This window comes from Rhododendron vialii, chromosome 3a (genome assembly GCF_030253575.1).
Source record: "Rhododendron vialii isolate Sample 1 chromosome 3a, ASM3025357v1".
Lineage (NCBI taxonomy): Eukaryota > Viridiplantae > Streptophyta > Magnoliopsida > Ericales > Ericaceae > Rhododendron > Rhododendron vialii.
The window spans coordinates 3,073,263-3,097,036 of record NC_080559.1 but is presented as its reverse complement, the minus strand read 5'-3'; the positions used below and the strand labels follow the sequence as shown (position 1 = coordinate 3,097,036).

The following is a 23,774-nucleotide window of genomic DNA, read 5'->3' as shown; positions in this document are numbered from 1 at the left end:
CTAATGATGCAACCAAACTGAATTCATTTCTGGGTGGTAAAGGATTGAAATTCGAGATTTAATCGCACGAGTCCCATGGCTAGGAAGTGTAATTCCGTATATAACGTACATAAGAAGCGAGCAATCCAACGCGCACAACTTTAAAACACAACTCCGGACACAACTAATTGTGCGTAGACTTTCTGATAAGAAATTAGCTAGGAGGTGTAATTCCGTATATAACGTACATAAGAAACGAGCAATCCAACGCGCACAACTTTAAAACACAACTCCGGACACAACTAATTGTGCGTAGACTTTCTGATAAGAAATTAGTTATTTGGTGCCGAAGTTAGAACAGGATAACATGCGGCCAACCCACCGGAAGGAAACCCAGAAAGCTATGAAGCTAAATGCTGAGGCATAAACTTGCCAATATCAGAAAGCACCAAAACAGCAAAAACTGCAGACTCCTTTTTCTCTATCAACTTACCATGTACATTAGCAAAGAGCTATCCTCAGTTTCCTTATATGTGACATACTTGAAGTATCTTTAAATAACAAAAACCTTCTCACACATTTGGGCACTGTTGTTGTATACCATGTACATTAGCAAAGAGCTATCCTCAGTTTCCTTATATGTGACGTACTTTGAACTATCTTTAAATAACAAAAACCTTCTCACACATTTGGGCACTGTTGTTGTGTATACTATCCGAAACATCAAGTAACAAGTAAAGATAAAAAAACAAAAATATTCCTTTTGTTACACCTAATAATATACAAACTCTCTCTATAATCTCCCCACATTCCTCCAAAATCCAGTTACCACTTCATTACTGTGTCGATGTGATGGTGTGTTTCCTCCTCCACATAGCGTATGCATTAGCTAAATTACCCGAGGTACCTCAGAGCAAATATATTCTTGCCAACCAGATGTCGTGGAAGTAGAATGAACAGTCATTCTTCCGGATGGAAGAAAGCATAATTGGAACTGGTCTCTGTCTTCGTAACCTGCAACAAAATTTTGTAAACTGAATAAGGCCATTATATCATGCGGTTGAACTGGTATACTATGCCTCAAATGAGACTCCTGATATAAGCATTGTGAAAACACATTTTGAAAAGAAGAAAAAAAGAAAATCAGTCATCTGATCAAACAATTCCCACTATTTCATATATTTATACTTCTCTATAGAATTATTTCATAAAGAATTTCATTCGCAAATTTTTTTCCATTTCAAAACTTTCTTCAACATAACACCAGATGTGCCTCACATTCTTCAGATTTCAGCAAGTACAAGGCAGCGTTCTTTACTTTCAACATTCTTGTTACTAAATCCTAAGATTCTCAAACAATCTCAGTTTTGATAGGCAGATATACCAACCTCAGTAGTACGAGAAAGTCCAGTCGGAAGAACAGGAGCAAGTGCGGTCCAAAGAATGGGATCCGATAAGGGATCAATGGCGTTGTAGCTGGTCAAAAGTGGTGAAGTCAAAAAAGGAGCCAACGGATACAAATTCCTCTGAAGTGACAATCCCGCACCTGCATCAAGCGCAACTCCTAGCCCCTCACTTGTCCCACCATGACTAGATTTTTCAACTGCCTTTCCATAATCCATTTTGCTAATCGTACATTTGTTTTCATTTTCGTCAACTTCAGTTTGTTTTTCTTTCTTCTTTAATGCTTTCTCTTGCAAGCTCTTGTATGCAGCAGATCGCGACAAGATGCTCATAGCAGAAAATGTGGAGTCTTTTTTCTTTTTTTCTTTGTGGAAAATACCCAGACGCGGCATTTGGTAAGGCTCAGTTGGCTGGATCGCCCATTCCAAAGTTCTGAGTTCATTGCCAATATCTTCAGAATGGCCGTGTTTTATTTCCTCGGAGGATTTTGTGAGAGAATCTGATTGACGGCTTTTATTGGGTCCCCACCACTTGATGTAAGGAGTAAGATCAATCTTTCTATCAAGACAAAAACCACCAGCATATTCACTTTCTGTGGCTGCTTCTTCACCTGTAGCTTTAGAATGATGAAGCATATTACATGGTAGCTGATACAGTTAGAGGAAATTGAAAACTCAAGAGCTCCAATTTCCACAACTCTTCGTGTAACCAAGTCTTTCTAAAGATGCAAACATAATTTGGTTAAAACTTACCGTACTTTATGGTGTTGAAGTAATCAGGTCCAGCCATACGAGCAAGTGATGGATCCCATCGACTACACAATGGTTGCACATATCATGGAAGAGAAGACAGAATCTATCATTAAAATCTAAAATGCACGGATGTAATATAAAGATTTCATATGAAAAAATGGTATCACACGAATTAAAAAGCATACTTCTTCTGGAGCAGAAAAAAAAGATATTTAGATTTGATAACACCATAACTTTCTTAAGTGAATTGCAACATCACTAATCGCCAATTGGGGATTAGCACTATTTCCTGAGGAAACACCCAAAAGAGGTCCTCCCTTCCGTGTAACCAGTAGGACAACACACCATGTTCTGGCCGTTCAAAAAAAAATCCGTTCAAAAAAACACACCATGTTCTGAATTTTATACAGCTTCTAGAAGAATAATGCAGAAAATAAATATGTCAGACAAGAGGGAAAACTGGGACTCATGATGTCCGTGCCAAAAACAAAAAGAAGGAAAGAATTGAAGAAGACCAATAGTACAAGCAGCATTTAAATGTGCAATGGAAGTATACAGAGTCCCAGAATATGACGAGTATACCTAGATAGCCCACGGTATTTGGAGAGTCCTCTTGAGAAGCCACTGCTCTTTCTGCAGCCGAGCATAAATTATAAGCAAAAGTATGATTCCAGAAACAGCAACATATTTGGTAAATTCAGCCACACCTGCGTAAAGATGCAAGATATTCCTCTCTTGTAACATTCTGCATCTCTTCCAGATCTCTTGTATAATCTGTGACCTGCATCCAACATTTTGCATCAGAATCCCAAAAAGAAAGTCCCCAGGAATTCAATAACATCAAACCTTGATTGATCAAATTTACTACCCATTCCTAAGTAATCTTTTCATAAAATTGAGTTGATAACCTCGTTAACTATCTAAAAGCAGAAAGATGAAAAACGTCGTGGAAAAACAAGTAGATTATGACTAACTTTCATATATCTACAAATAATACTTTTCACTCTCACAAAAAAGTTGACACGATATGTCAATGGTGCTTCTGTAAACAGCCGTCTTAGAGCATCTCCAACTCACACTTGACCTCCATTTTAGAGGATAGTATCCATCTAACCCATCCCCTAAGTCCTGCTCCATTTCAGAGGATGGAAATTTCATACTCTATATGTGGAAAATGGAAAAAAATATTTGTCATAGAAAATGAGACCAGTATTAAATCTATGCCATAGAAAATTAAATCAAAAACAGATTTTGAGGAGAATTCAGTTAAACAATTGAAGTTTGAAAATGTGGGGAATATTTTGAACGGAAGGCAAGGAATAATTGAGTTATGGATGGAAGTAAGTGAGCTATGATAGCAACTTCACATGTCATCAGAGTTTTGGTACTCGGTGATTTGGGGTTCGAGTCTTTTCATCTTATGTTCATTACTGTATCCAGTATAGTTTGTTTTGTTTGTTAACTTGTTACTTTGCACCTAAGAAGGGGTTGCACATGAAGGGGAGAAAGCTCGATATCTTAAGATTATGGGACAACTAGCAAAGAAAGGGTTCCATTTGTTCAGAAAGTTAAAAGGTTCAGAAATTTGGTCTCACAGGAAAATTGATGAGCGTTCCTGGACCCCAGTATTTCAAGGCTGCAAGGTCATATGCTCTGGCTGCAGCCTCCTCGTCATCATATGCACCTGTAATTAGTGTTCTTAGAAATGCAAAATATAATGACGTAAAAGAGGCAAGAACAGTGCCAACAAAAGCATAAAACCATCTACTCACCCAAATAAACTGCAGAACAGATCGTTCACCAATGAATTTACGTTTTCCATGCAATGTGAAAACATTGGAAGTCGTCAGATTTGGTAGCAAACAAGAGTTCCATGTCGGACGCTCTAAAAAGTGTGTGCAGAATATAAATACAAGCGTGATAGGTATTCGAAGAGAGGGACCTTGCTTTCCCTTCTTGTTCTGATTTTGGTTCCAGGTACTTTTATCCCAAAGGTGAGCTTCATAACGACCAGTCCATCTATGCCTGTTATTTCATCACAGGAAAATTCATGTCAAAACAATGCGTGCTCATGAAATGACTATTTTAGAGAGATGAAAATATGAAGAAAAAAAATCATACCAATTTTAGCATGACAATGGTGCATCCTAGTACCGATTGGGAACTTCGTTAACCATGATAAAAGTTATGACAACCTGAGAGTTTTTTGCTCGTCTTATTTCTCAAATTTTTTTCGGGGGCAATTTTTTGGGTGCTTCTTATGCTATGTTGAGCTACTTTCAATATGAGGAAACGTTCCCCCCCAACAACTTGTAGAGAAACCACTTCAAGTAGTCTTTATAGTTAAAACATAAATCAGCATATGAATCTTGTTATACTTAATACACCATACTATAAGTGACACTTTTGTAGCTAATCCACCATTATTGAGTTAAGTTCTTTTTTTAGTCTCCAAATAGTTCAACATCGCCCAAGAATATTAGTATTTCTCTGGCGGCTTAAAACTCTTGTCCACGGTGGAAAAAAAGAATATAGCCACTGCTTTTAAGCTTTGTAGACTTTCTTATAATGGAGTGCCATGAAAGATTTGAGTCGGTTAGTGTCCAATATAGTGACTATAGTCTTGTCATCATAAACTATCAAAGTACAGACTTGAGTTAGATTTTGTTATCATTGTTTCTATCACTATTTTTTATGGATAACCACAGCCGGACCATTTTGTCATCCAATATAAGGCTTGCATACGCACGAATGATCACCCCAAACTCCCCATTGAACGTACCGATCATGTTCCAATATTATTCTAATGGCATGATTTAAAAATCTTGACCTACCGCTATTCCCCAAGACATCTCAGTCTCCGCAGCCACATTATGATGCAATCTTGCAAATTTGTCATCTACATAATGGTACCTATTTGGCTTTATGGTTTTTAGTCAGTAATCAGATGTATTTAGTTTGACGGTTTGATTTCTTTAGCAGAGTATTGGCATAAGATTTACTAGTCTATACACAAACGCTGAAAGCAGGTTTAACTGATGCTTGGCTATAGTTTGTTCACCCCTAAAGGGCTTTATTTCCAACAGAAAACTACGATGGGTGTTAAAATATTGCTGGTGTTTTTCTTGTGATAAACTGGGTTATGCTAATTATGATGCAACAAGACCTGATTTTATCATGAAACTCATACCAATTCAACCCAAATAAGAATATTTCATAACAAATTCTAGTTGGTAGATATTGAGTACTAGCAAAATTTCTTTTAGAAAAACAAATTATTGGCACTTGGAGCAAGTCCACCCATGACCCATTTAGGTTGTCAAAGTCAAAATTTGGCCAAATATATATCAAAAAACGATATAGCAAAGTGGTATGCCGGTTGTAAGCTAAAGTTGCTGTCGAAAAAACGGGAGAAAGCTATCTCTAGTGCCAAATTTGGTAACAATTTTGATTTTTCCAAACAATACTTAACTTATATTTTGCCAAGCGTGTCACATCAACCATGCCAATAGATAGCATCGACACAAGGTTAACCCATTAATCTGGATTTGAGATTGGTACCAAAAAAGCACCACATCAGATGCAACAATATCACTATTTTCTTATAGCTTTTTAACACCCTAGGAAGGCATAAAATGGGTGCACTTGTTCTTGCCCCAAAATCCTTTTCAGAGGTACCAAAAGTTCAATACCCTATCTTTTATTTGCACAAATTTACTTGTAGAAAAGAGTCTAACTATGTGTACAGATGGAGCTGAAATATTAAGGGGCTTTTTGAAAAATTATTTTAAAATTAATTAATAGCTCGTATAATCGGGTGGAACCCTTAAGTGGGCCCCACAATTCATCGGTACCCTATCATTAACACCTCCATTGATACCCATAGTCGGACTCTTCTCTCTAAGGTACACATATAGATGCCTAAAAGTATCTGTGCATGTCTCTCTGTATAGTTGTACTTGCGAAGATATTCAATGCCCCTAGTGCAAGTTTGAGCACAAATCTGAATCATACATTGGTGTGGGGTCCACCTCAAGGGTGTAGACCACACATTAATGTATGATCGAGATTCGTGCTCAATCTTGCCCCCCAGGAGCCTTTCTCAGAGCATAATGGAGGAAAATGAATGATTCATGTAGCCGACCAGAGTGATTGGGACATAAGGCTCGGTTTGGTTTGGTTTAGTACCTGGTGACGCCTCGGTAAATGGAGCTGCGCTTGCCGGCGGCGCAAGGGGGCATCTTACTGATTCTCTCTTTGGCCGTACACCCTCTCTCTTTCTTCGCCTTCTTCAGTCCCCTGTACAACATCTGATCGCTCGCCACTGCTAAACCTTCCGAGGTTTCTCCTCCTCCGCTGCCACCACCGATTTCTGCTTTCAAAGCCGGTTCAGACGAAGACGAAGCCATAACGGCTTCAAACCCTAAGAAGAAGACAGAGAATCAGGAGAGAGAGTGTGTGTGTAGAGCAGAGAGAGAGAGAGAGAGTTCCAGAGAGATAACAACGACCCCCTTGATTTGGGGGCTATGTGACGAAATTACGAATGTACCCAACGTGTTTCTTTGAAATGACGATTTGGGGGTAAACAGGGACGATGAGATGAGAAAGGCAGTAACGGCTATGAAGGCGACGAGGGTAAACACGTCATTGAATGTGATTTGAAACTGTATCAGCTACCACGTGGATTATACCTGTCACCCCAAGACAAATACGACGACGTATTGAGTCTCAGTCCCAAGGCAGCCGAAAAAGCACATCTCTCTAGTCACTCCTCTATCTTTTCCAAACGATGCTTGGTCCAGTTTTCGTGCATTTTGATTAATTTTTTTTATCTAATCTAGTCTGAGCTAGAAAATCCAGAAGAAGTTATTTTTTGCGACGCGAACCAAAAAATCGAACCTGATCAATTGTGTAAAGATTAAATTCACCAACCAATCGAACTAATTTTAGGGCGTCCTCTCTCTCTTACACATATCCCAGATGTCAACCAAAAAAGCTTAGGGACCGGCGAAGATGGTATCGATGCGTATCGACGGGCAGGCGAGACCCATTACGAGTTTTACACAGATGATTTGAGTCGTTCAATAATTTAATAAAAAACTGAGTGAGTCCACTCAGTTTTTTATTAAATTATTGAACGAGAATAATTTAATAAACAAAAATGATATATGCACCGACAGGAAGGAGAGAAATCGTACCAACGGCAGCCGGCGGGCCGTCTCCGGCCACCGGATGACCGATTCGAGCCGTCCAAAAATTCTATCCGAGCCGTCCAAAAATTCTAAAAAAAAAAACCGATGCGGCCCATGCGAGAATCAACGGCATCCGATGTATATACACGAAAAAGGAGTGCTCGGATCAAGCACCCTACACACCTCGGATGTCGTTGATTCTCGCATAGACCCCATCGGTTTTTTTTTAAAGAATTTTTGAACTGCTCGGATCAGCCGTCCAGTGGCCGACGGTACGACTTCTCTCCTCCCTGTCCGTACATATAGCATCACTCTTTAATAAAAAAACTGAGTGGGCTCACTCAAAATTTTTTTTAATTATTGAACGAGAAGGAATATCTGTGCGGAACCCGAAGTTAACTCGGCATGCCCGTCGGTGGGCTTCTCGACGTCGTGTAGATCAACAAACTAGGGTCTTAAATTGTGGGGAAAAAAAAAAAAAACCGTCCCCAAGGCAGACCAAGGAGCACATCTCTCACCCTCTCTTGGTATCTTGCAGCCCGAATTCAAAATTAAATCTGATCAATTGTGTAAGGAGTAAACACCCAACCAACCGAATTCCACCCCCCCTTCTCTCTAATCCCAGAGTTAGGACGGAGAAGACGGCGGCGGCCACAATGTCCAACGGTGAAAAAAACGACAACCCAAACCACCGGAGAAACCTCCCACCAGAAATCGTCGCCGACATACTCTCACGACTACCGGTGAAATCCCTCGGCCAATTCAAGTGTGTGTCGCCCTCGTGGAATTCCCTAATCTCCTCCTCTTATTCCGCTCGAACCCACCTCAACCGAACCAATACTACCAACAGCCACCCACAGAAAGCCATTCTCATCTCCGGATCTCAGGCTCTCTACTCCGTCGATTTCGCCGACCGGAACCCGGCCGCGAAAAAACTCATTTTCCCGCCTCGGTCAACCTGTGGGTCCGGGTCTTCGGTTCTTGCAATGGGTTGCTTCTTGTTTCCTATAAAGGCAATAAATCCAACTTCTTTTTGAATCCATGCACTAGAGAATGTAGAGTAAGAAACTGCCCGCTTTTACCCTCGGTTTGGACTTTCATGTTCGTGGTTTCGGTTATGACTCGTCTGCGGATGATTACAAGGTTGTGATGCTCTCTTACCGGCCCGATTCTAAACCTGAATTTGATGGTGATGCTAGTATTAAGACGAATGTGGCGGTGTATTCGCTGAAAAGTGATGCAAGGAGGAGAATTCAAGATTCTCATTATGTCCCTTTGGGATTTACTTCTGGAATTTACTTCAAGGAGCGTCTCCATTGGCTTTGCTGGAGCGGTGGTGTTGGTTTGGAACATGGCTCTAATGTTGTTGCTTTCGATTTGTCGGGCGAGATTTTCAAGGAAGTGCAGCTGCCTGCTTCGCTTAGCAATTGCGAGATTGAGTATCATCAAATGGAGGTTCTTGCGGGTTGTATTTTTTGTGGTTGTTCGGGCGAGTAGTTACCGAAATGAAGTTTGAATGATGAAGGAGTACAAGGTAAGAGAATCGTGGACCAAATATACGATTGAGCCCTTGTGTGACTCCCAGGTTTGGATGATGTTAGCAGAAGACGAATTTTTGTTGAAAACCAAAGGAACTACAATAGAGTGGGTGTATGGAGAAAAAATGGTTGTCTATGACCCGGAAAAGGACACACTGAGGGACATGGTGCTTCGTGGCATTCCGTCTACATTTAGATATGGGGCCACCTATGTCGAGAGCCTCATCTCTCCTAATTGGGAGGCAATAGTTAGAAATCTTATTTGGTATGACGCTATGCCTTTTTTGGTTGATGAATTGGTGTAGAGTCCAGATCAACAAAAAAAAAATTAAAAAAGAGAGGGTGTAGATTCACTTAGGCGAGCTTCTGGATTGCAGGTCTTTTGAGGTTGTAAATTCCTATGTTCCTTATCGATCCTTGTATAGCTTTGGTAGTTTGATTGGTTTGCGGGGTATGTTGAACTTCTTTTTCTTTTTTCCTGTTCAAATCAACAAAGAAGCCAAACTGGCCGAAGCTAATATGCGCTGGAGAAGCCAGGTGCCATAGGTAATATACGTATCATATTCGTATGATTTTAGAAATTAACTTTGCTATTGCATGATGTGCCGGGGGTATTTGTGAGGCATTTCAAAAGGGAATTTGTTGTTCACGGATTTTCTATATAACAGTTCCTTGGATTGACAAACTATTGAGATTTTGTGCTATTGATTGGACTTTTGCATATTCCAGCATCATAATATCCAGCGTCTGAATCTTGAGGCATTTCAAAAGGGCATTCTAGTTCTAATCAAATTTTAGCCCTAAACTCGCCGCTTTCATAGAGCACTAGATCATAGCGTGAGCCGAGCGGGGAATTCCTAAATTGGTTTTCTAGATGAGTGGTGGGAGGTTGTGTAAGAGAGCGCGAGATAGACCCGATTCAACATAAGAAGCTGGACGGCCGGCCAGGCTTAAGAAAAGCCTTTTTGCATTTTGCCTTCTTTAAGCACGACAAGCAGAGTAGGCAGCAAATGTAAGACCCACTGGAACGAAAGCAAAACCATGGGCGGAGGGTGGATTTGATTCGTTGATTTCCCATTCGTTGGTGCCAAAGTGTTTTTTTTTTTTTTTTACCTTAGTCCATTATGACCCTTAGATCACTCAAATTGTTATATAGAGATTTGAACAAAGAGCTAGCAGCACATAGATGATGTGCAACAAAATGGCTTCAACCATTTCCTAAGCCAAATTTGGCCAAATGAATGCACGGCGAAGCCTTTTTTTTTTTTGGCCGAGAAAATGACTGACCATTGGAGGAGAACAATTTGGCATTCAAGCCAAAAAAAATAAAATGGCCATGGCTCATGAATTGGCCAGCCTTTGGAGATGCGTTAGGAATTCCAGACTTTACTCATAAAAGCAGCTTCTAAAAGAGTATAAAACAGCACTTGCATGCGAAAAAACAAAAAAAACATATATCACTAACACATGTGATGTCTTGTGACTTCCCAGAGCACACGTTACTGAATGAACGAAATGCAACTACAGAGAAAGCAACCCTACAAAAATTGCCAAATAGGAGTATAATATACCAAATTTCTGCGTACATACCACGCCAAAGCACTAGCACTAAAGACTTTTTCTTTTTGAACAACTTCCCGCATTTGATTGTAAAAAAAGAAAAAAATGAAACTAAGATCCCGCATAACAAAATACATACTTAAGTAGCTAAGATCCTGCATAACAAAAAATGATACTACCAACTTTGTTTTGCGGTGGCTACTTCAAATGAATCATATGTACACAAAATTCACATACACCACACAGTTCAAAATTTACAAAAGGATAGTTTACGGACTCTTTCTTGTATGACAGCAGCATATTCAGCCCCACCACTATTTTGTGCAAAGTGCAATATCCTGCGATACATTTCAAATGACGGTTGAATTCCCGCATCCTCCATCCATCCCAATACCTGCATGAAAATATTGCTTGAAATTTTCATGCACCAAATATTAAAAAGTATGAGACAATGAGATAAATAGGGAGGTCGTTTTCTCATTGGATAACTGGATAACTATGGTTGACGGAGAACTATCTCAGAAAGGAACGATGTAATACTGTTTTCGTTTTTTACTCTTTCCCTTCATTTTATATTTCCTTGTACATATTTCGGTGGGCGGTTACATACATAACATTGAAGGTTTATCCCTGCACCCACATTCCTGTTATTTCATGACAACAACAAAGAACATGGAAAAGAGAACTATATTGGCCACACCAATCCATAGTGAGAGGAGAGCTGAATTTGGCACAAAAATGATCATCGGGCTAATTTCAATGAGGTTAATGCCCTCAAACGTGATTAAATCTTGAACTTGTACCACCACACCATCTACAACATCAGAGCATGGTTTTCTTCCCGATGAACGAATATACTAGAAAAAATAGAAAAATAAGGTTTCAGGCAAAAAAGGACAAATGATCGCTAGTTGTAAATATGCATCAATTACTTGGACTCAACTGCACAAGTGCTGTATAATTTCTAAATGCTATCAAGATTGTTAAAGAGATCCAAACAAAAAGCATCATGTAGCCAATGGAGCTAAATTCAGGAAGCAGGTCATGCATTTCTTCCGAAGTTACAAGAAAAAAGGTCGCATTACGAAAGTTTGATGTGGTTACCTCGATATATTTCCTCCAATTTCCAGCAGCCAAAAGATTCTTCAAAACAATCGAATAAGTGGAGACACTGATTTCTCCACCGGTTGCCACTATTTTTAAGAAAATCTGCAAACGATATAGAAGAAGGAAGAAATTTGTCACAATTTTCAGAGTTCAGCTCGAATTCTAGGAAGTACGAATCTATATAGGATGCTTGTTGCATACCATAAAACTGGCTCAACAGAGTGGAAAAAATTGTCACACTTGGGCTATATTAGCGTCAAGGATATGGTTGAAAAGAAAATGGAAATGTTGAAGGATCTAGCCGTTGAGAGCCGTTAAATCCCAACAACTTTCCTATTTCCTTTTCCTTACCCTATCCTTGATCCAAATACAGCCTTCATTTTTGGTAACTGAAAAATTTATCAGAAAGCACTAGCAAGAGGAAATCCTCAAGAACAGACAATCACCAAGGCATAAGCTTGTACAAGAAGAAGCTAAACAACTAGAATACATAATGAGGGATATGACAATTTCGACAGAGCAAAGATGAAAGAACAGAAACTATATAATTCCTACTTTGAGAAGCCTTTATCCTCACTATATACTTGATCTGACCAATGAAAATGGAAGGGGACTTATGAATGCCTCTGAATATTCTGCTATTCCTTTCTTGTTATATGAGATAGGCTGTAGCAGCTAGAGCAAGAGATTAAAAGGAAAACTAAGTTGTATCAGAATAGCAACTGTATTACTCCACACAACAATGTTGACCCAAGTTTCCAAGCCTAAGAAAAAAATTCACTTACCATCATCATGGTCTCAATCTTCCCAGATTTCCCAATAAAAAGCAGAAGCTGATTAAGAACTCCTACTGAAATAACAGGGAATGAAGGTTCCATCATTTTGACCAGTTTAGTTGTCGTGCTCCAATCTCGCAGTCTGCAGTCAAAATTAAAAAGCTTTAGTCTTAAGGAAAGTAGTATACTAATATCCCTCTAGGAGATGTATGATGCAATGAGCTCAGCTTATCCATTACAACAGGGATCTAAATAAAAACATAAATAATCACGAAAAAAAGACCACCAGCCTTGTAAACAGTGGTATCCCGTGGTCCCTACCATAGCACGGGATTTGATTAATAGGATGCAGCATCATTTGGCTAGATTAGGCTCCATCTTTTATGCCATTTCCCAACTCTTTTTTTCAGTTTTTGATAAATAAAAAAAGAGTTTCTTTTCTGGTTTGATTGAACAGAGGGTCAGATATTTCAAAATCTACTACTTCCTAAAACGTAAAACAAAAGACAGAAAAACCCACCCGGTTTTCCCTCAGTTTTGGAGGCCTCTTTTTTTGTTAAGTTCTCTAGTGGAATTCTTCCTAATATGGTCCATTCTTTTGCATTTTCTTGGTTTATTTAGTCGAGATGTACCAAAGAATTTAAAAGATATGACCCAAAGAAGAGTTAAAGCTCACCAAAGAGAAAAAGAGTCCAAAAAAGTAGGCTTTTAGACATCAAATGGATCCGTAATGCATCAGGAAGATGGTTACTTGGGTTTCAGGGCAAAGGGATCTACTTACTATTTCACATGAAGGTTCAAAATTATAATTCAAAATTCTTGCATAGCCAGTAGATTCAAGAACCCAAAGGACAGAAATGCAAGACCATGGAGCAATCAGGCCTATACGTGCCACACACAGAGATAATGTATTAAAGCAGCTTAAACCTTTTGGCAAATCATTGAAGCCAAACGGAACTTACATGCTACACGCTGATAACATTTCCAAGAAGATAGCATCACTGAAGGGGATGTTTTTCTCTCTCATAACCCCCGCAAGAGACATTACTTTGGCTGGTTGGCACCCAGTATTGAAAGCTCGCAGCATAGCCGAAAAAGCAATGGTATCTGGTTGGACATTATTCATTCCCATTTCTTCGAGTAGTGCAGCCGCTTTTTCCCAATCCCCTGAAGTTAGAAACTTTCAATTCAGCTTATAGAGAGTATCCTTCTTGTTACTGTCTTAACTGTAAGCAGTTAACCAAACCATCTTACCTACAGCAGTGTATGTATGTATCATTGTGGTATACGTCACGACATCAGGAGAACAACCTGCCACCTTCATTGTCGTGAAGATAGATTCTGCTTCTGTGAATCGACCCTGAAAAGTTTTCGAAAAGAGGACGCATATATCAATTACTTGAAATCAAAAGTTACGGTAATGATTACACAGAGATAAGGTTTCCAAAATACTTGCCAGTTTACCATAGGCATATATCACAGATGAGTACACCTCCTTGGACCAAGGGATTTTCAAACCCATCATCTCGTCAAGAAATCCAAGAGCTTCAATATATTTGGACATCTTACAACCACCACTTATTAGCACAGTGTAAGTAACGGAATCAGGTTTAACTTTCTTTTTCCTCATAGATCTATATAATTCTATAGCTTTCTCATAGTCCCCGACATTCATATAACTTCCAATAGCAGAGTTATAAGCAATTGTGTTCAACGCAATGCCTCGCAACTCAGCCGCTGAAAGTATAGAATCAATCTTGACCTTTTGACCAACACGCCCACAGGCAGCCAAGAGGGTACAAATAGAGACAATGTTTGGGTGGACCCCATTTTGCTCCATCTCACGGAGTACATCAATAGCTTTGGCTGGAAAACCATTGGATCCATACGCATCAATTAGTGCATTGTAACTAACCACGTTTGGCTTGCAATTATTTCGTTTCATCAAGTGAAATACTTCCCTTGCCTTTTTAGGTTGCTCGGATCTTCCGTAAGCATTGAGCAAAGACGTGTAAGAGACAACATCTGGGCGAAAACCATTTTTCTTCATCTCACTAAAAATTGATTGGGCCTCTTCACTCATACCGTGTGAAGCGTAGGCACCTATTAAAGAATTATACGTAACAATATTGGGTTTTAGGCCTTCTCCAAGCATGGTGTTGAAAACAGCCTTGCAATGATCTATCTGCCCACTAACAGAGTACAAATGAATGAGGCTAGTGAATGATACAATATCAGGTTTACACTCTGATCTTTTTTCCCTCATTGAATTGAACATTTCAATAGCTTGCGCATATTGTTGAAGCTTTATAAGGCAATGTATCACGATATTATGGGTAGTCGTGTCAGGACGGATTTCAGTCCCTATCATAAGTTGGAAATAGGAGACAGCTTTCAAATACTGGGCTCCACTTTTGAAAGCCGATAGAACAATATTGTGAGTTACCAGATCAGGCCCAACTCCATTCTCGGTCATCATTTGACAAACTTGTAGAGCTTGTCTCCAATTTCCACTTGATCCACACGCATTTATCAAGTTGTTATATGTGGACCGACTAGGAGGAATCTGCACAATAAATTCATTAAGGTCACAGAGATAATCAGCATTCTGCTGGCATAAGAGACTTGAGCAATGAGCATAAATTCATTAAACAAATCAAGGTCCTTAGTCTATCCAGTAGAATGACAGCAATAAAGATGTATCAGTAATACTCTACGGTTCGTCTGATAACAGACTTCAACACTAAACAGCTGAATGTATCGGGTGAAGGTCAATTAAATACTGCTTCATAATAGCCTTCCATATCACTACAAGTTTTTAGTGCCTCTTTAGAAGTGAGTAAACAATTATGAAAATCATAAGTAGCAGAGCCTGCTCTTGATGCTGGGTGAATTTATCACCCCTTATGTACCATCACTACCACTTCTCCTCCTCCTCTACCACCACAATCCCTCCTCCATCACACCACCACGTCTCCACTACCACCACCACAAGCACGCCACTAGTGCCACCTCCCCTTAACGGTACCGCCGGCACCCCTACCATCTCTCCACCAAGGCACCAACCCACCTCCTCTCTAGAACACCACTGCTGATATTACCATACCATTATCACTCCACCATGACATCCTCCTCCCCCCTCCACCACAGAACTGCCACCGCCACCAATTATCCACCTATGGTCCTATACCACAATTAGCATCACCACACCACTCACTATACTACATGCCCCAGATATTGCACCCGCCACACCATCCCCACCACCACCATCTCTCTGCCCATCACCCCCGTCAACCATACCGCCACCGCATCTCCAACTATACCACAATTTGCATCGCCACACCACACCACATCACCACCACCACCATAACACCATTAACAACTGCCTTCATGCCCCTGCTACCCCACTAACACCACCCTCATCCGCCACTCCACCACATGACAATTACCGTCACCTCAACACATCAACACTACCATTGCCATCACACCACTCGCTACTACCTCTATGCCTATCGCCACCAATAGCACCCCTCCGCCCCTGCCACCATTACCACCCACACATAACCTCCATATCTAAACTTCTTAAACAATATACTTGAGATTTTAGCTTCTTGTATCAAATAAGTTGTAATAATTTAACACTTAAAATTTTTTTATCCACAACACAGTGTTATAAAAACAGCAATTAATTTTCAGTATTTCACTTTCAGAATTCAATTTATTAAACAACACCTAAAATCCAAATTGATACAAGTCCAACATCTAACTAGCACTAAAAGTTAATTCTATCCAAAGATAGCATTTGCGCGTGAAAGGGAAAACCTTAGAACAATTAACACCTATAAGGGAGAAGAGTACAAATACACACAGCTGCACGAAGCATGTCATCCTTGATATTCATTGCCCAACGCCATTGTCCAGCCCGACCATGCACATTGATGAGGGCATTGAAAGTTTCTGCATCGGGCTTACACCTACCAGAGAAATACTAATCATTGACAAAAACTACACTAATCCTTTCAAAAAAACAAAATAGAAATAAAAAGACAATAACTCCACTAAGGAAAATTCTCTTTTAATACCCCCCCAAACCCCACTCAACCACACTTATGGGGAAAAACGGAAAACGAAAAAAGAAGCATCATTCAAAGAAATAAAAACATAGAAGATATCAGCAACTAGGAAAACTAAAAAGACATACTGTAGTGGGCCAAATGTGACGGCTCAGCCACAGTCACCACGTTCGGCGGGAGGTCGGGTTAGGTCCCTCTATTCTGCCTGGTTTGGTCAGGAAGGCAGCCAGACTTTTAGGTTCGGCCAAACTTGGTTCGGCACCCCGCTTGGGTAAGCAAAACCCATGAGTCAATCCATGTTGGGGATTATAAAGATATTGCCAAAGTTTAGTGATTGAAGGCTAACAAAGACACAGGCAAGTAATGCATGTATGAAACATGGAAAATAGCAACCATACCTCCACTCTTGCATCTCAAAAAACAAACCACGTGCTTGGTCTGTTTGATTATGCCTAGCATGTAACCTGATCATCATGTTGTAAATATCATTTCGAGCACAATAGTTCTTCTGATTCTTCATCCACCGAAAAACATGAATGCTATGTTCAATAGAACCTGTTTGAGTTATTTCCTACACTAAGAAAAATACAATGAGGGATTGCCATACGCTTGTCGCACAGTTTCTATTAAATTTGCTCTAAATATTGATAAGTCAACATATACAGAGAGAGAAATAACAAGGGTGACATAGTTCAAGTCAATTACTTACTAGTATACAGAGATTAGTATTTTAGACTACACTAAAAAACACAACGGAAGTTCTTACCACATTTTATCATTATACAGATTACAGACGTATGCGGACAAAACTACAATAATATTCTTGGAATACACCATTCGCAGTACATAATTTGCACCACAAAAAATGCATCACATGAACGACAGAATGACCAAAAAATCATACTAGAATGCACATTAATTTGACTAATTTCGGACCCTACATTAATTTGACTAAATTAGATTAATTAGTTCATAACTTGAACAACTAGCATTCACAGAATCACAACAGAATCACAATTAGGGCTGCAAATGAACCGAGTCGTTCGCGAACTGTTCGAGGCTCGACTAGGTAAATGCTTTGATCGAGTTGGATTCGTCTATTAAGCCAACTGAATCTGAGCCTAAAGTTTAGGCTCGTTTGATAATGAACCGAGCCCAAACCTGACGATATTCGGCTCGAGGTTTGCAAACTTGAAGCATATATATTCAAAATTCCATACATAAACTTGTAAATTTATATAAACTAATATAGTGTCGTGCATGTATAAACTTTAATATGTACATGATAAAACTTTCATAATTAGTATATGTATAAAGTTACATTAAAATATGTGCAACTTCTAATAATTTTGTTTATATATAAACTTATCTCCGTACATCATACAAACAATATTTGCAGCTCTAGACTTGCATGCTATCATACAAACAATATTTTTGGCAAGTTAAGGTTTGTGAACAAGCTCCAGCTCGACTCAAACTTCTGACACCTCGAGCTTGGCCCGTCAAATTTTTACTCAACTCCAGCTCGAGTTCACTAAAAACTTAACAAGATAAACTAAACATTTTAAACCTCGGCTAGGCTCGTTTGGGGCCTACTAGCATTCATCACAATTTGACAAACCAATTCGAGTCATGATTTCGCTTACCCTAATAAGAACAGGAAAATTCTTCCTAGCGAACCGTCCGACCCACCGATTGAGCAGCCCCTCAATATCCTCCCAATGCTTGGTCCCCAAAACCCTCTGAACCACTTCACTGATAGACCAGTCCTTCTGGAATCTTTCCCCCGCGACTCGCACTCGTTTGTGCTGCGGCAAATCTGCTTTCCGTATGCCACTCAATTGAACGCTGACGTTGTGGCTACCTTCGTCGTAGTCTACGAATACCTTCTTCTTCTCCTTCCATGCCCCCTCTTCCTTCTTTTTCGCGTTCTTCGATTTTACTGGGAGTGTTCTTCTGCTGGGAGTGTTGTTAGGTTTAGCGGTGTTTGGGGGTTTGAGTAAGTCGTTTGAGCTGAAGAAATGCGGATGGTGGAAGGTGGCCATGGAGAGAGAGAGAGAGAGAGAGAGGATAAACCCCTGTTCTGTTTTTCGACTTTAGATTTCCAGTGGGTTTATATACTTGCCCAGTATCGGGCGGAATGATAAACCATAACTCGCATATGACAGACGCGAGCTTTACCAAAAACGACGTCGCCCGTACTCGTCGGGACTTCGCACTTTGGCCCTGCGAAGTCCCTTGAAACAAGAATTTGACAAATTGTGAGCTTATTAGGGTTCATTTTTACGATCCAAAATGTTTATATTGAAGATATTTTGATGAAGACAAACCTGGAAGCAGATTTCATGAATCGAATTCTTTTTGATATATAATCGGAGATGATAAGTGCCAATTTGTTTTTGTGAAAATAAACTTGGCTGTACTGTATCAAACCCATTTCTACAAAGAGAAAGTTTGTTTTGAATTTGTCAAATTGTGATCTCGTTTCGATTTGTCTCCAGGATCGAAATCGCTCAACTTGTAGAGCTTGTCAAGAAGATCCATGGTGTCATAGATAATATGAATCTAATGCTGAATGATTCATAATCGAAGACGATCAAAGTGAATTTCTTGTTATGAAAATAGATTTGGCCACACTGTATCATTTAAGCTAATATACTCAACCCGACGGAGGGACTTCGTGGGACGTCGCCGACGGAGAGGTTGTCCAGCGGAGAAGGATTCTCCCTACATTGTAAAACATCACTTCTAATCTTCTAATCCGTCAACACAATCTGATACCCAGTAAGCTAATTTCGATTCTTTTTAGCTTTCATTGTTCTTGGCAATAATTTCTTGCTCCATTGCATGTTTCAATTGAGGCAATTGTTATCTACTTTCATGTGCATAACTGTAGGAGCTTTTGCGAGCATTTGTTTTTGCTAGAGCTTTTTAGGTTCTTAATTAGAACGAAAAGGATTGCTCTCAGTTCGGACTTGATCCCTTGAAGTTACCCCTTCTTTGTGTGAACTTCCAGTTTTCCTTCTACTTACATAGTGAATGTGGACATAAAGTTATAGAAGAAAAGAGGGAGATAAAGTCTCCCCTTTTTGAAGCTTGTTGAAGTTTCAAAGCAAGCTCGAATAGGTTAATACTCTGCTCGTCTTGCTTGTGATATATGAAATTTTAAACTCCTCGTGTTCGGCTCGATTAAAACTCATTTTAGATGGAAGACTTGGATTCAGTAGTAGATCGACATCAATTACTGGGTAAATGTGCTTTTCTAGAAGTATAATTGACAACTTGTACTTTTTTGCGACAAACAATGGTGGAAATGTTTCCAACTTAGGTCCACAGATGCAGCTTACAACAAGATCAGTACTGGAATGCTTTCCAGACATGGAGATCCCGACACTCTGATTATCAGTCGAAAGGTCTATTATTTATTCCCCATTGTTCTTCCAGATAAAAATGTTCACTTTGAGGTCGACCGAATAGTAGGATTGAACCCTGCTTTCTCATGCTAACTTGTCATTAGCATGGGAAAACATCATTACTTGCTTTATAATAGTTGCATCAATCCTGTTGGTGTATCTCAAAATGTTATTTTCTCCCTTTAGACCACATTCAAAAAATACCCACTACAATCTTACATAGGTTTTTTGTTTCCAGGAATATCAGATTGGTAGCGATGGGAATTTGCAAGGAGTCAGCCTCTTCATAAACATGGAACCTAAAACTAGGCATTTGGTAAGTGAACCCCATGATCACTGTCTTTTGGTTCTCACACTCGATTAAAGTGCAGCATTGCGAAGGAGACTTTGTACACTATGTAACGCTCAAATAGGAGGCAATAACATGGATCATAATGATCAGTTTTATGAATGGGGTTGAAGAATATGCATTTTACTTCTCCCTGACAGGGTTTGCAAGTATGAAGCTCTTTTTTTTTGGTTGTTGGACGAGTAGTCCATCTCGAAACACATGCCGTTCTATAAATTGTTCACTTAGGAAAACAAAGAAGGAAGTTTTTAGTATGTTATGTTGCACATTCGACAGAAGAGTCTTAGAAAGCATGACACCTACGACAATAACTTTAAGTTTTTGGAGAATGTCAGCTACTCTCTCTCCTATGTCTGTCTGGACAATTTTCCGTGGTTTCCATGATCTTAAGCTGCCAAATTGACTCAGTATACTTTCTTAAATTTTAAGGTTGTTGTCTTGTGTAGAGGCCCTAGAGGGTGGTCAGTGGTCTAGCTGCTCGTGCTGGTATACATGAAGGGGTTGAGTTAGTTGAGATAAATGGTGTGTACCAATCACATTGTCTCCTTGCCAGCTCATGAATCTGAATAAAGTTCTCTGGTTTTAAAGGTGTTTAGCAAACCAAAATAAGCCTTGTTTCCATTCAAAGGGGTTGGCCTTTCTATTTGCTGAGAATGAGCGATTTTATTATCTTGTAATCTGACTTGGTTCGAATTAACTGATAGGCATTTGTGAAACTCTCAAGTTATATGGCTTTTGAGAAAGTACCATTAAAAGTTTGGTGACTGCAATGGATTTACATTATTAAGTGGCTGTCATTAACATCTGAAATTTGCTATATTAACTATCCCAGATTTTCTTGAAATTTGCATGTTTAAATTGGGGAAATTGTCAACTGTTTTGTGTGTATTACTGTGCGAGCTGTTGCGGAGCACTGGTTTTTGCTAGAGATTTATTAGGTTCTTAGAATGGAAATGATTGGTTTCAGTTTGGACTTCATCCCTTGAAGATAACCTTTTTGTGTGAACTTCCAGTTTTCCTTCTACCTACATAATTAATATGAACAGGGGAGAAAAATATAGAAGATAAGAGGGAGAGTAAAGACTTCACTTTTTGAAGCTCGTTAAAGTTTCAGAACCAAGCTCGAGTACGCTACTACTCGGATCGTCTTGCTTATAATTTATGAAAAGTACAAACTACTCAGAGATCGGCTCGCGTTCGGGGTCGATTAAGACATGTCGGGGATAATGATTAAATTTTCTTCTCCCTATCTCTATTGCTCTCTCTATCGCAATCTCAGTTATCGCAGTCTCAGTTTACCTTTGCACTTGAAGCTTGATTTTCGTGAGTTAGATGGGTTAAAGCCTGCTCATGTGCTTAACATGCCTTCCTATCATTTCAAGGAAACTATCTTGGTGCAAGAGAAAACTCTGAAAAGAGACCTTCATGTGGCTTCAGATGTTGCACGTAAAGATATCCATGTGGACCTATTTGAGTCCACCAGTGCAATTTTTTTTTTTTTATTCTTCTTTGGTAGTGTATTGAATGTTACGCATATATCTACTACATAATCATGGCAATCCTGAAAACTTATTCAGCTGCCGCAATGTTTCTTAATAACCTCATGTTAGGTGTACCCTTTCTTATGTACTTGTTGGATAACCCTTGTTGTCATCGTATTATAAAACCTTGACTTACAGTAATGATTCGAGATAGTTGGCATGTGACATAGAAAGAAAACTTTGTGCTTCTATCTACTTTCCTCCAATTCCATTCCACATCTTATTTGGCAATAGTTTGTTGAATGCTAGGCATTTATCTTTCAGACTGACAACTTGGGAATGTGCACCTCCTCAAGTTCCTTATAGCTCCCAAGGTCAAACAGTACCTTTCTACCTTTCTTAGGGAAGTGTTCGGCGGTTCTTTTCTAAGGTCATATTCGCATAGCTATATCCTGTTGCGGTTAGCCTCTGTTTCCAAATTTGTTAGGATGAGTCAGTAATATCTCTTGTTCAATAGCATGTCCATCTTTATCTTTCTCATCTTCACATGCCTACTTGGTCCTTTTCAAGCTTGAATATGAGCACAAAGCAATTCTTTTTTCTTGTTGTAAGTAATACTGCAGGCAACTCCATTCATGCTTTCCAAAGACAAGATAGAGCTGCAGTTTGCAACAAACTGCTAAGGTAAGATAACTACTTGTAGGTACAAATTCTCGAACATAGTGGTACATTTATTTAAATGCCTTGAATGCTACATCTTTTGAGTTTGGTCACTTCTAGCATTGCCGTTTTCAGAATCTTGTTTCTTCTGCATAAGTTAGAATACGATGCTTGATGGAAGTTTTTTTTATTTAAATGCCTTGAATGCTACATCTTTTGACTTTGGTCACTTCTGGCATTGCCGTTTTCAGAATCTTGTTTCTTCTGCATTAGTTAGAAATACGATGCTTGATGGAAGTTTTTCAGCTAGTTTTTGCATTTGAAACATTTTTCGTTTTTTGCTGTCACTTTTGATGGTTAAGTCTTGGTTAAGCGAATTAAGAAGGGTAAGTGGTTAAGAACTTCACTGATTGGTTTAATAGGGTCAGTGATTTAAGAAGTTCTGTCGTCTTCTTCCATCACATTTTCTTTTGACTGATCTGTTCGTATGCTTTGCTAATCATATTGCTTGGTACAGTCGTTGAAGCTTGGGCTACTGCCAAGTTTGAGAATGTAGGTCCAAGTTGGAGGCAACCGTGGTGTAAGTTGTGCTGAAGATGAGGTTCACACCCAGCCGTACACTTGTAAAACCCTGTATTTATGGGACTAGTCCGACTAGTAATTGTGAAGGATTTTCATTGTTGTTTATTTTTTCCCTCTTTCTTTTCTGTTTAGCTAATGCTTTAGGAGAGTTATCATAATACATCCATAGCATGAAATGGAAAATTCAAGAACTGACGGTGTTGCTTCTGTTTCATGCATGCGGTGGCATTCTGTAGGTTTTATGCATTGATAAGAGTCCAGATGGAAAATTCAAGGTTTCGAACGCCAACCTCCCAAATGGAAGTATGAGAGTCCAGACTACAAGCAGTTGGTAGCTGTAGTAATCTTGTGTCTTGGGATCCAGACTACAAGCAGTTGGTAGAAAAGTACTACAAAACGGTTGTAAATCAGAAGTTCGAATTCCACCACCAAGAAGTTAATCACCAAAAGTCAAAGTTACGATTCATAATCCCTACGTTGCTAGGAGTGTTAAAGCCTTAGCTATCTTTTGTTTGTTAAAGCATTAGCTATCTTTATATTTGAAACAAATATGTATGTAGCTTTTTCATTTACATTGTGGTATTGGTCATGAAATGGAAGTTTCGACCTATGAAATGGAGAGAATTCAGATGACATAATAATATGCTTTGATGAGAGAGTGTCGTTAAATCTACGAATATAGCATTTTTTCCTTCCTCCATCCATTTGTTTAATTAGGCTCTACAGTCTGTTCTTGACTCTGGAAGAGAGGACATGGTAAACAAGTTTAATTTTTCGAGGATAAATCTTTCATAAAAGAAAAAGAACGAACTAAATTACTACTCTTAGCATACTCTTTTTTGAAATTATTTACGAGGCGGCATAACGGATGAGCAAAAGGTAATAACAATGAATGTTACTAAAACATC

At 39.3% G+C, this 23,774-nt stretch overlaps 2 protein-coding genes and 1 long non-coding RNA gene across 10 annotated transcripts; 1 reads left to right on the top strand and 2 right to left on the bottom strand.

The window, feature by feature from the left end:
* Window positions 1–476: 476 nt before the first annotated feature.
* On the bottom strand, window positions 477–6,764 carry LOC131319500 (AP2-like ethylene-responsive transcription factor At2g41710). 3 transcript variants are annotated; one of them, XR_009197980.1, is made up of 10 exons: window positions 6,324–6,758; window positions 4,078–4,160; window positions 3,908–3,916; window positions 3,731–3,819; window positions 2,843–2,916; window positions 2,718–2,768; window positions 2,136–2,197; window positions 1,368–1,999; window positions 657–993; window positions 477–547 (listed from the first exon to the last, which is right to left on the bottom strand). XR_009197980.1 is itself a non-coding variant. In XM_058349764.1 (9 exons), exons 1-9 carry the CDS (start codon window positions 6,542–6,544, stop codon window positions 940–942), a joined length of 1,269 nt encoding a protein of 422 aa, XP_058205747.1. In that variant the 5' UTR covers window positions 6,545–6,764; the 3' UTR covers window positions 477–939. The 3 variants fall into 3 exon arrangements, 2 of the variants coding, with proteins under 2 accessions (XP_058205747.1, XP_058205746.1); XM_058349764.1 differs by having other exon boundaries at window positions 477–993; window positions 1,368–1,993; window positions 6,324–6,764; XM_058349763.1 differs by having other exon boundaries at window positions 477–993.
* A 3,648-nt stretch (window positions 6,765–10,412) lies between these two features.
* On the bottom strand, window positions 10,413–18,426 carry LOC131319350 (pentatricopeptide repeat-containing protein At2g41720). 3 transcript variants are annotated; one of them, XM_058349562.1, is made up of 9 exons: window positions 18,028–18,426; window positions 16,780–16,952; window positions 16,177–16,282; window positions 13,765–14,874; window positions 13,563–13,668; window positions 13,271–13,475; window positions 12,318–12,450; window positions 11,530–11,634; window positions 10,413–10,819 (listed from the first exon to the last, which is right to left on the bottom strand). In XM_058349562.1, the coding sequence occupies exons 1-9, from the start codon at window positions 18,424–18,426 to the stop codon at window positions 10,673–10,675; spliced, it is 2,484 nt and encodes an 827-aa protein (XP_058205545.1). In that variant the 3' UTR covers window positions 10,413–10,672. The 3 variants fall into 3 exon arrangements, with proteins under 3 accessions (XP_058205545.1, XP_058205547.1, XP_058205546.1); XM_058349564.1 differs by having other exon boundaries at window positions 16,780–16,957; window positions 18,028–18,169; XM_058349563.1 differs by lacking the exons at window positions 16,177–16,282; window positions 16,780–16,952.
* A 135-nt stretch (window positions 18,427–18,561) lies between these two features.
* On the top strand, window positions 18,562–23,539 carry LOC131319352 (uncharacterized). 4 transcript variants are annotated; one of them, XR_009197950.1, is made up of 5 exons: window positions 18,589–19,165; window positions 19,278–19,794; window positions 20,033–20,110; window positions 20,573–20,731; window positions 22,237–23,539. It is a non-coding gene; the product is annotated as an uncharacterized LOC131319352 (long non-coding RNA). The 4 variants fall into 4 exon arrangements; XR_009197952.1 differs by having other exon boundaries at window positions 18,595–19,165; window positions 19,418–19,794; XR_009197951.1 differs by having other exon boundaries at window positions 18,595–19,165; window positions 19,398–19,794.
* The last annotated feature ends 235 nt before the right edge of the window (window positions 23,540–23,774 follow it).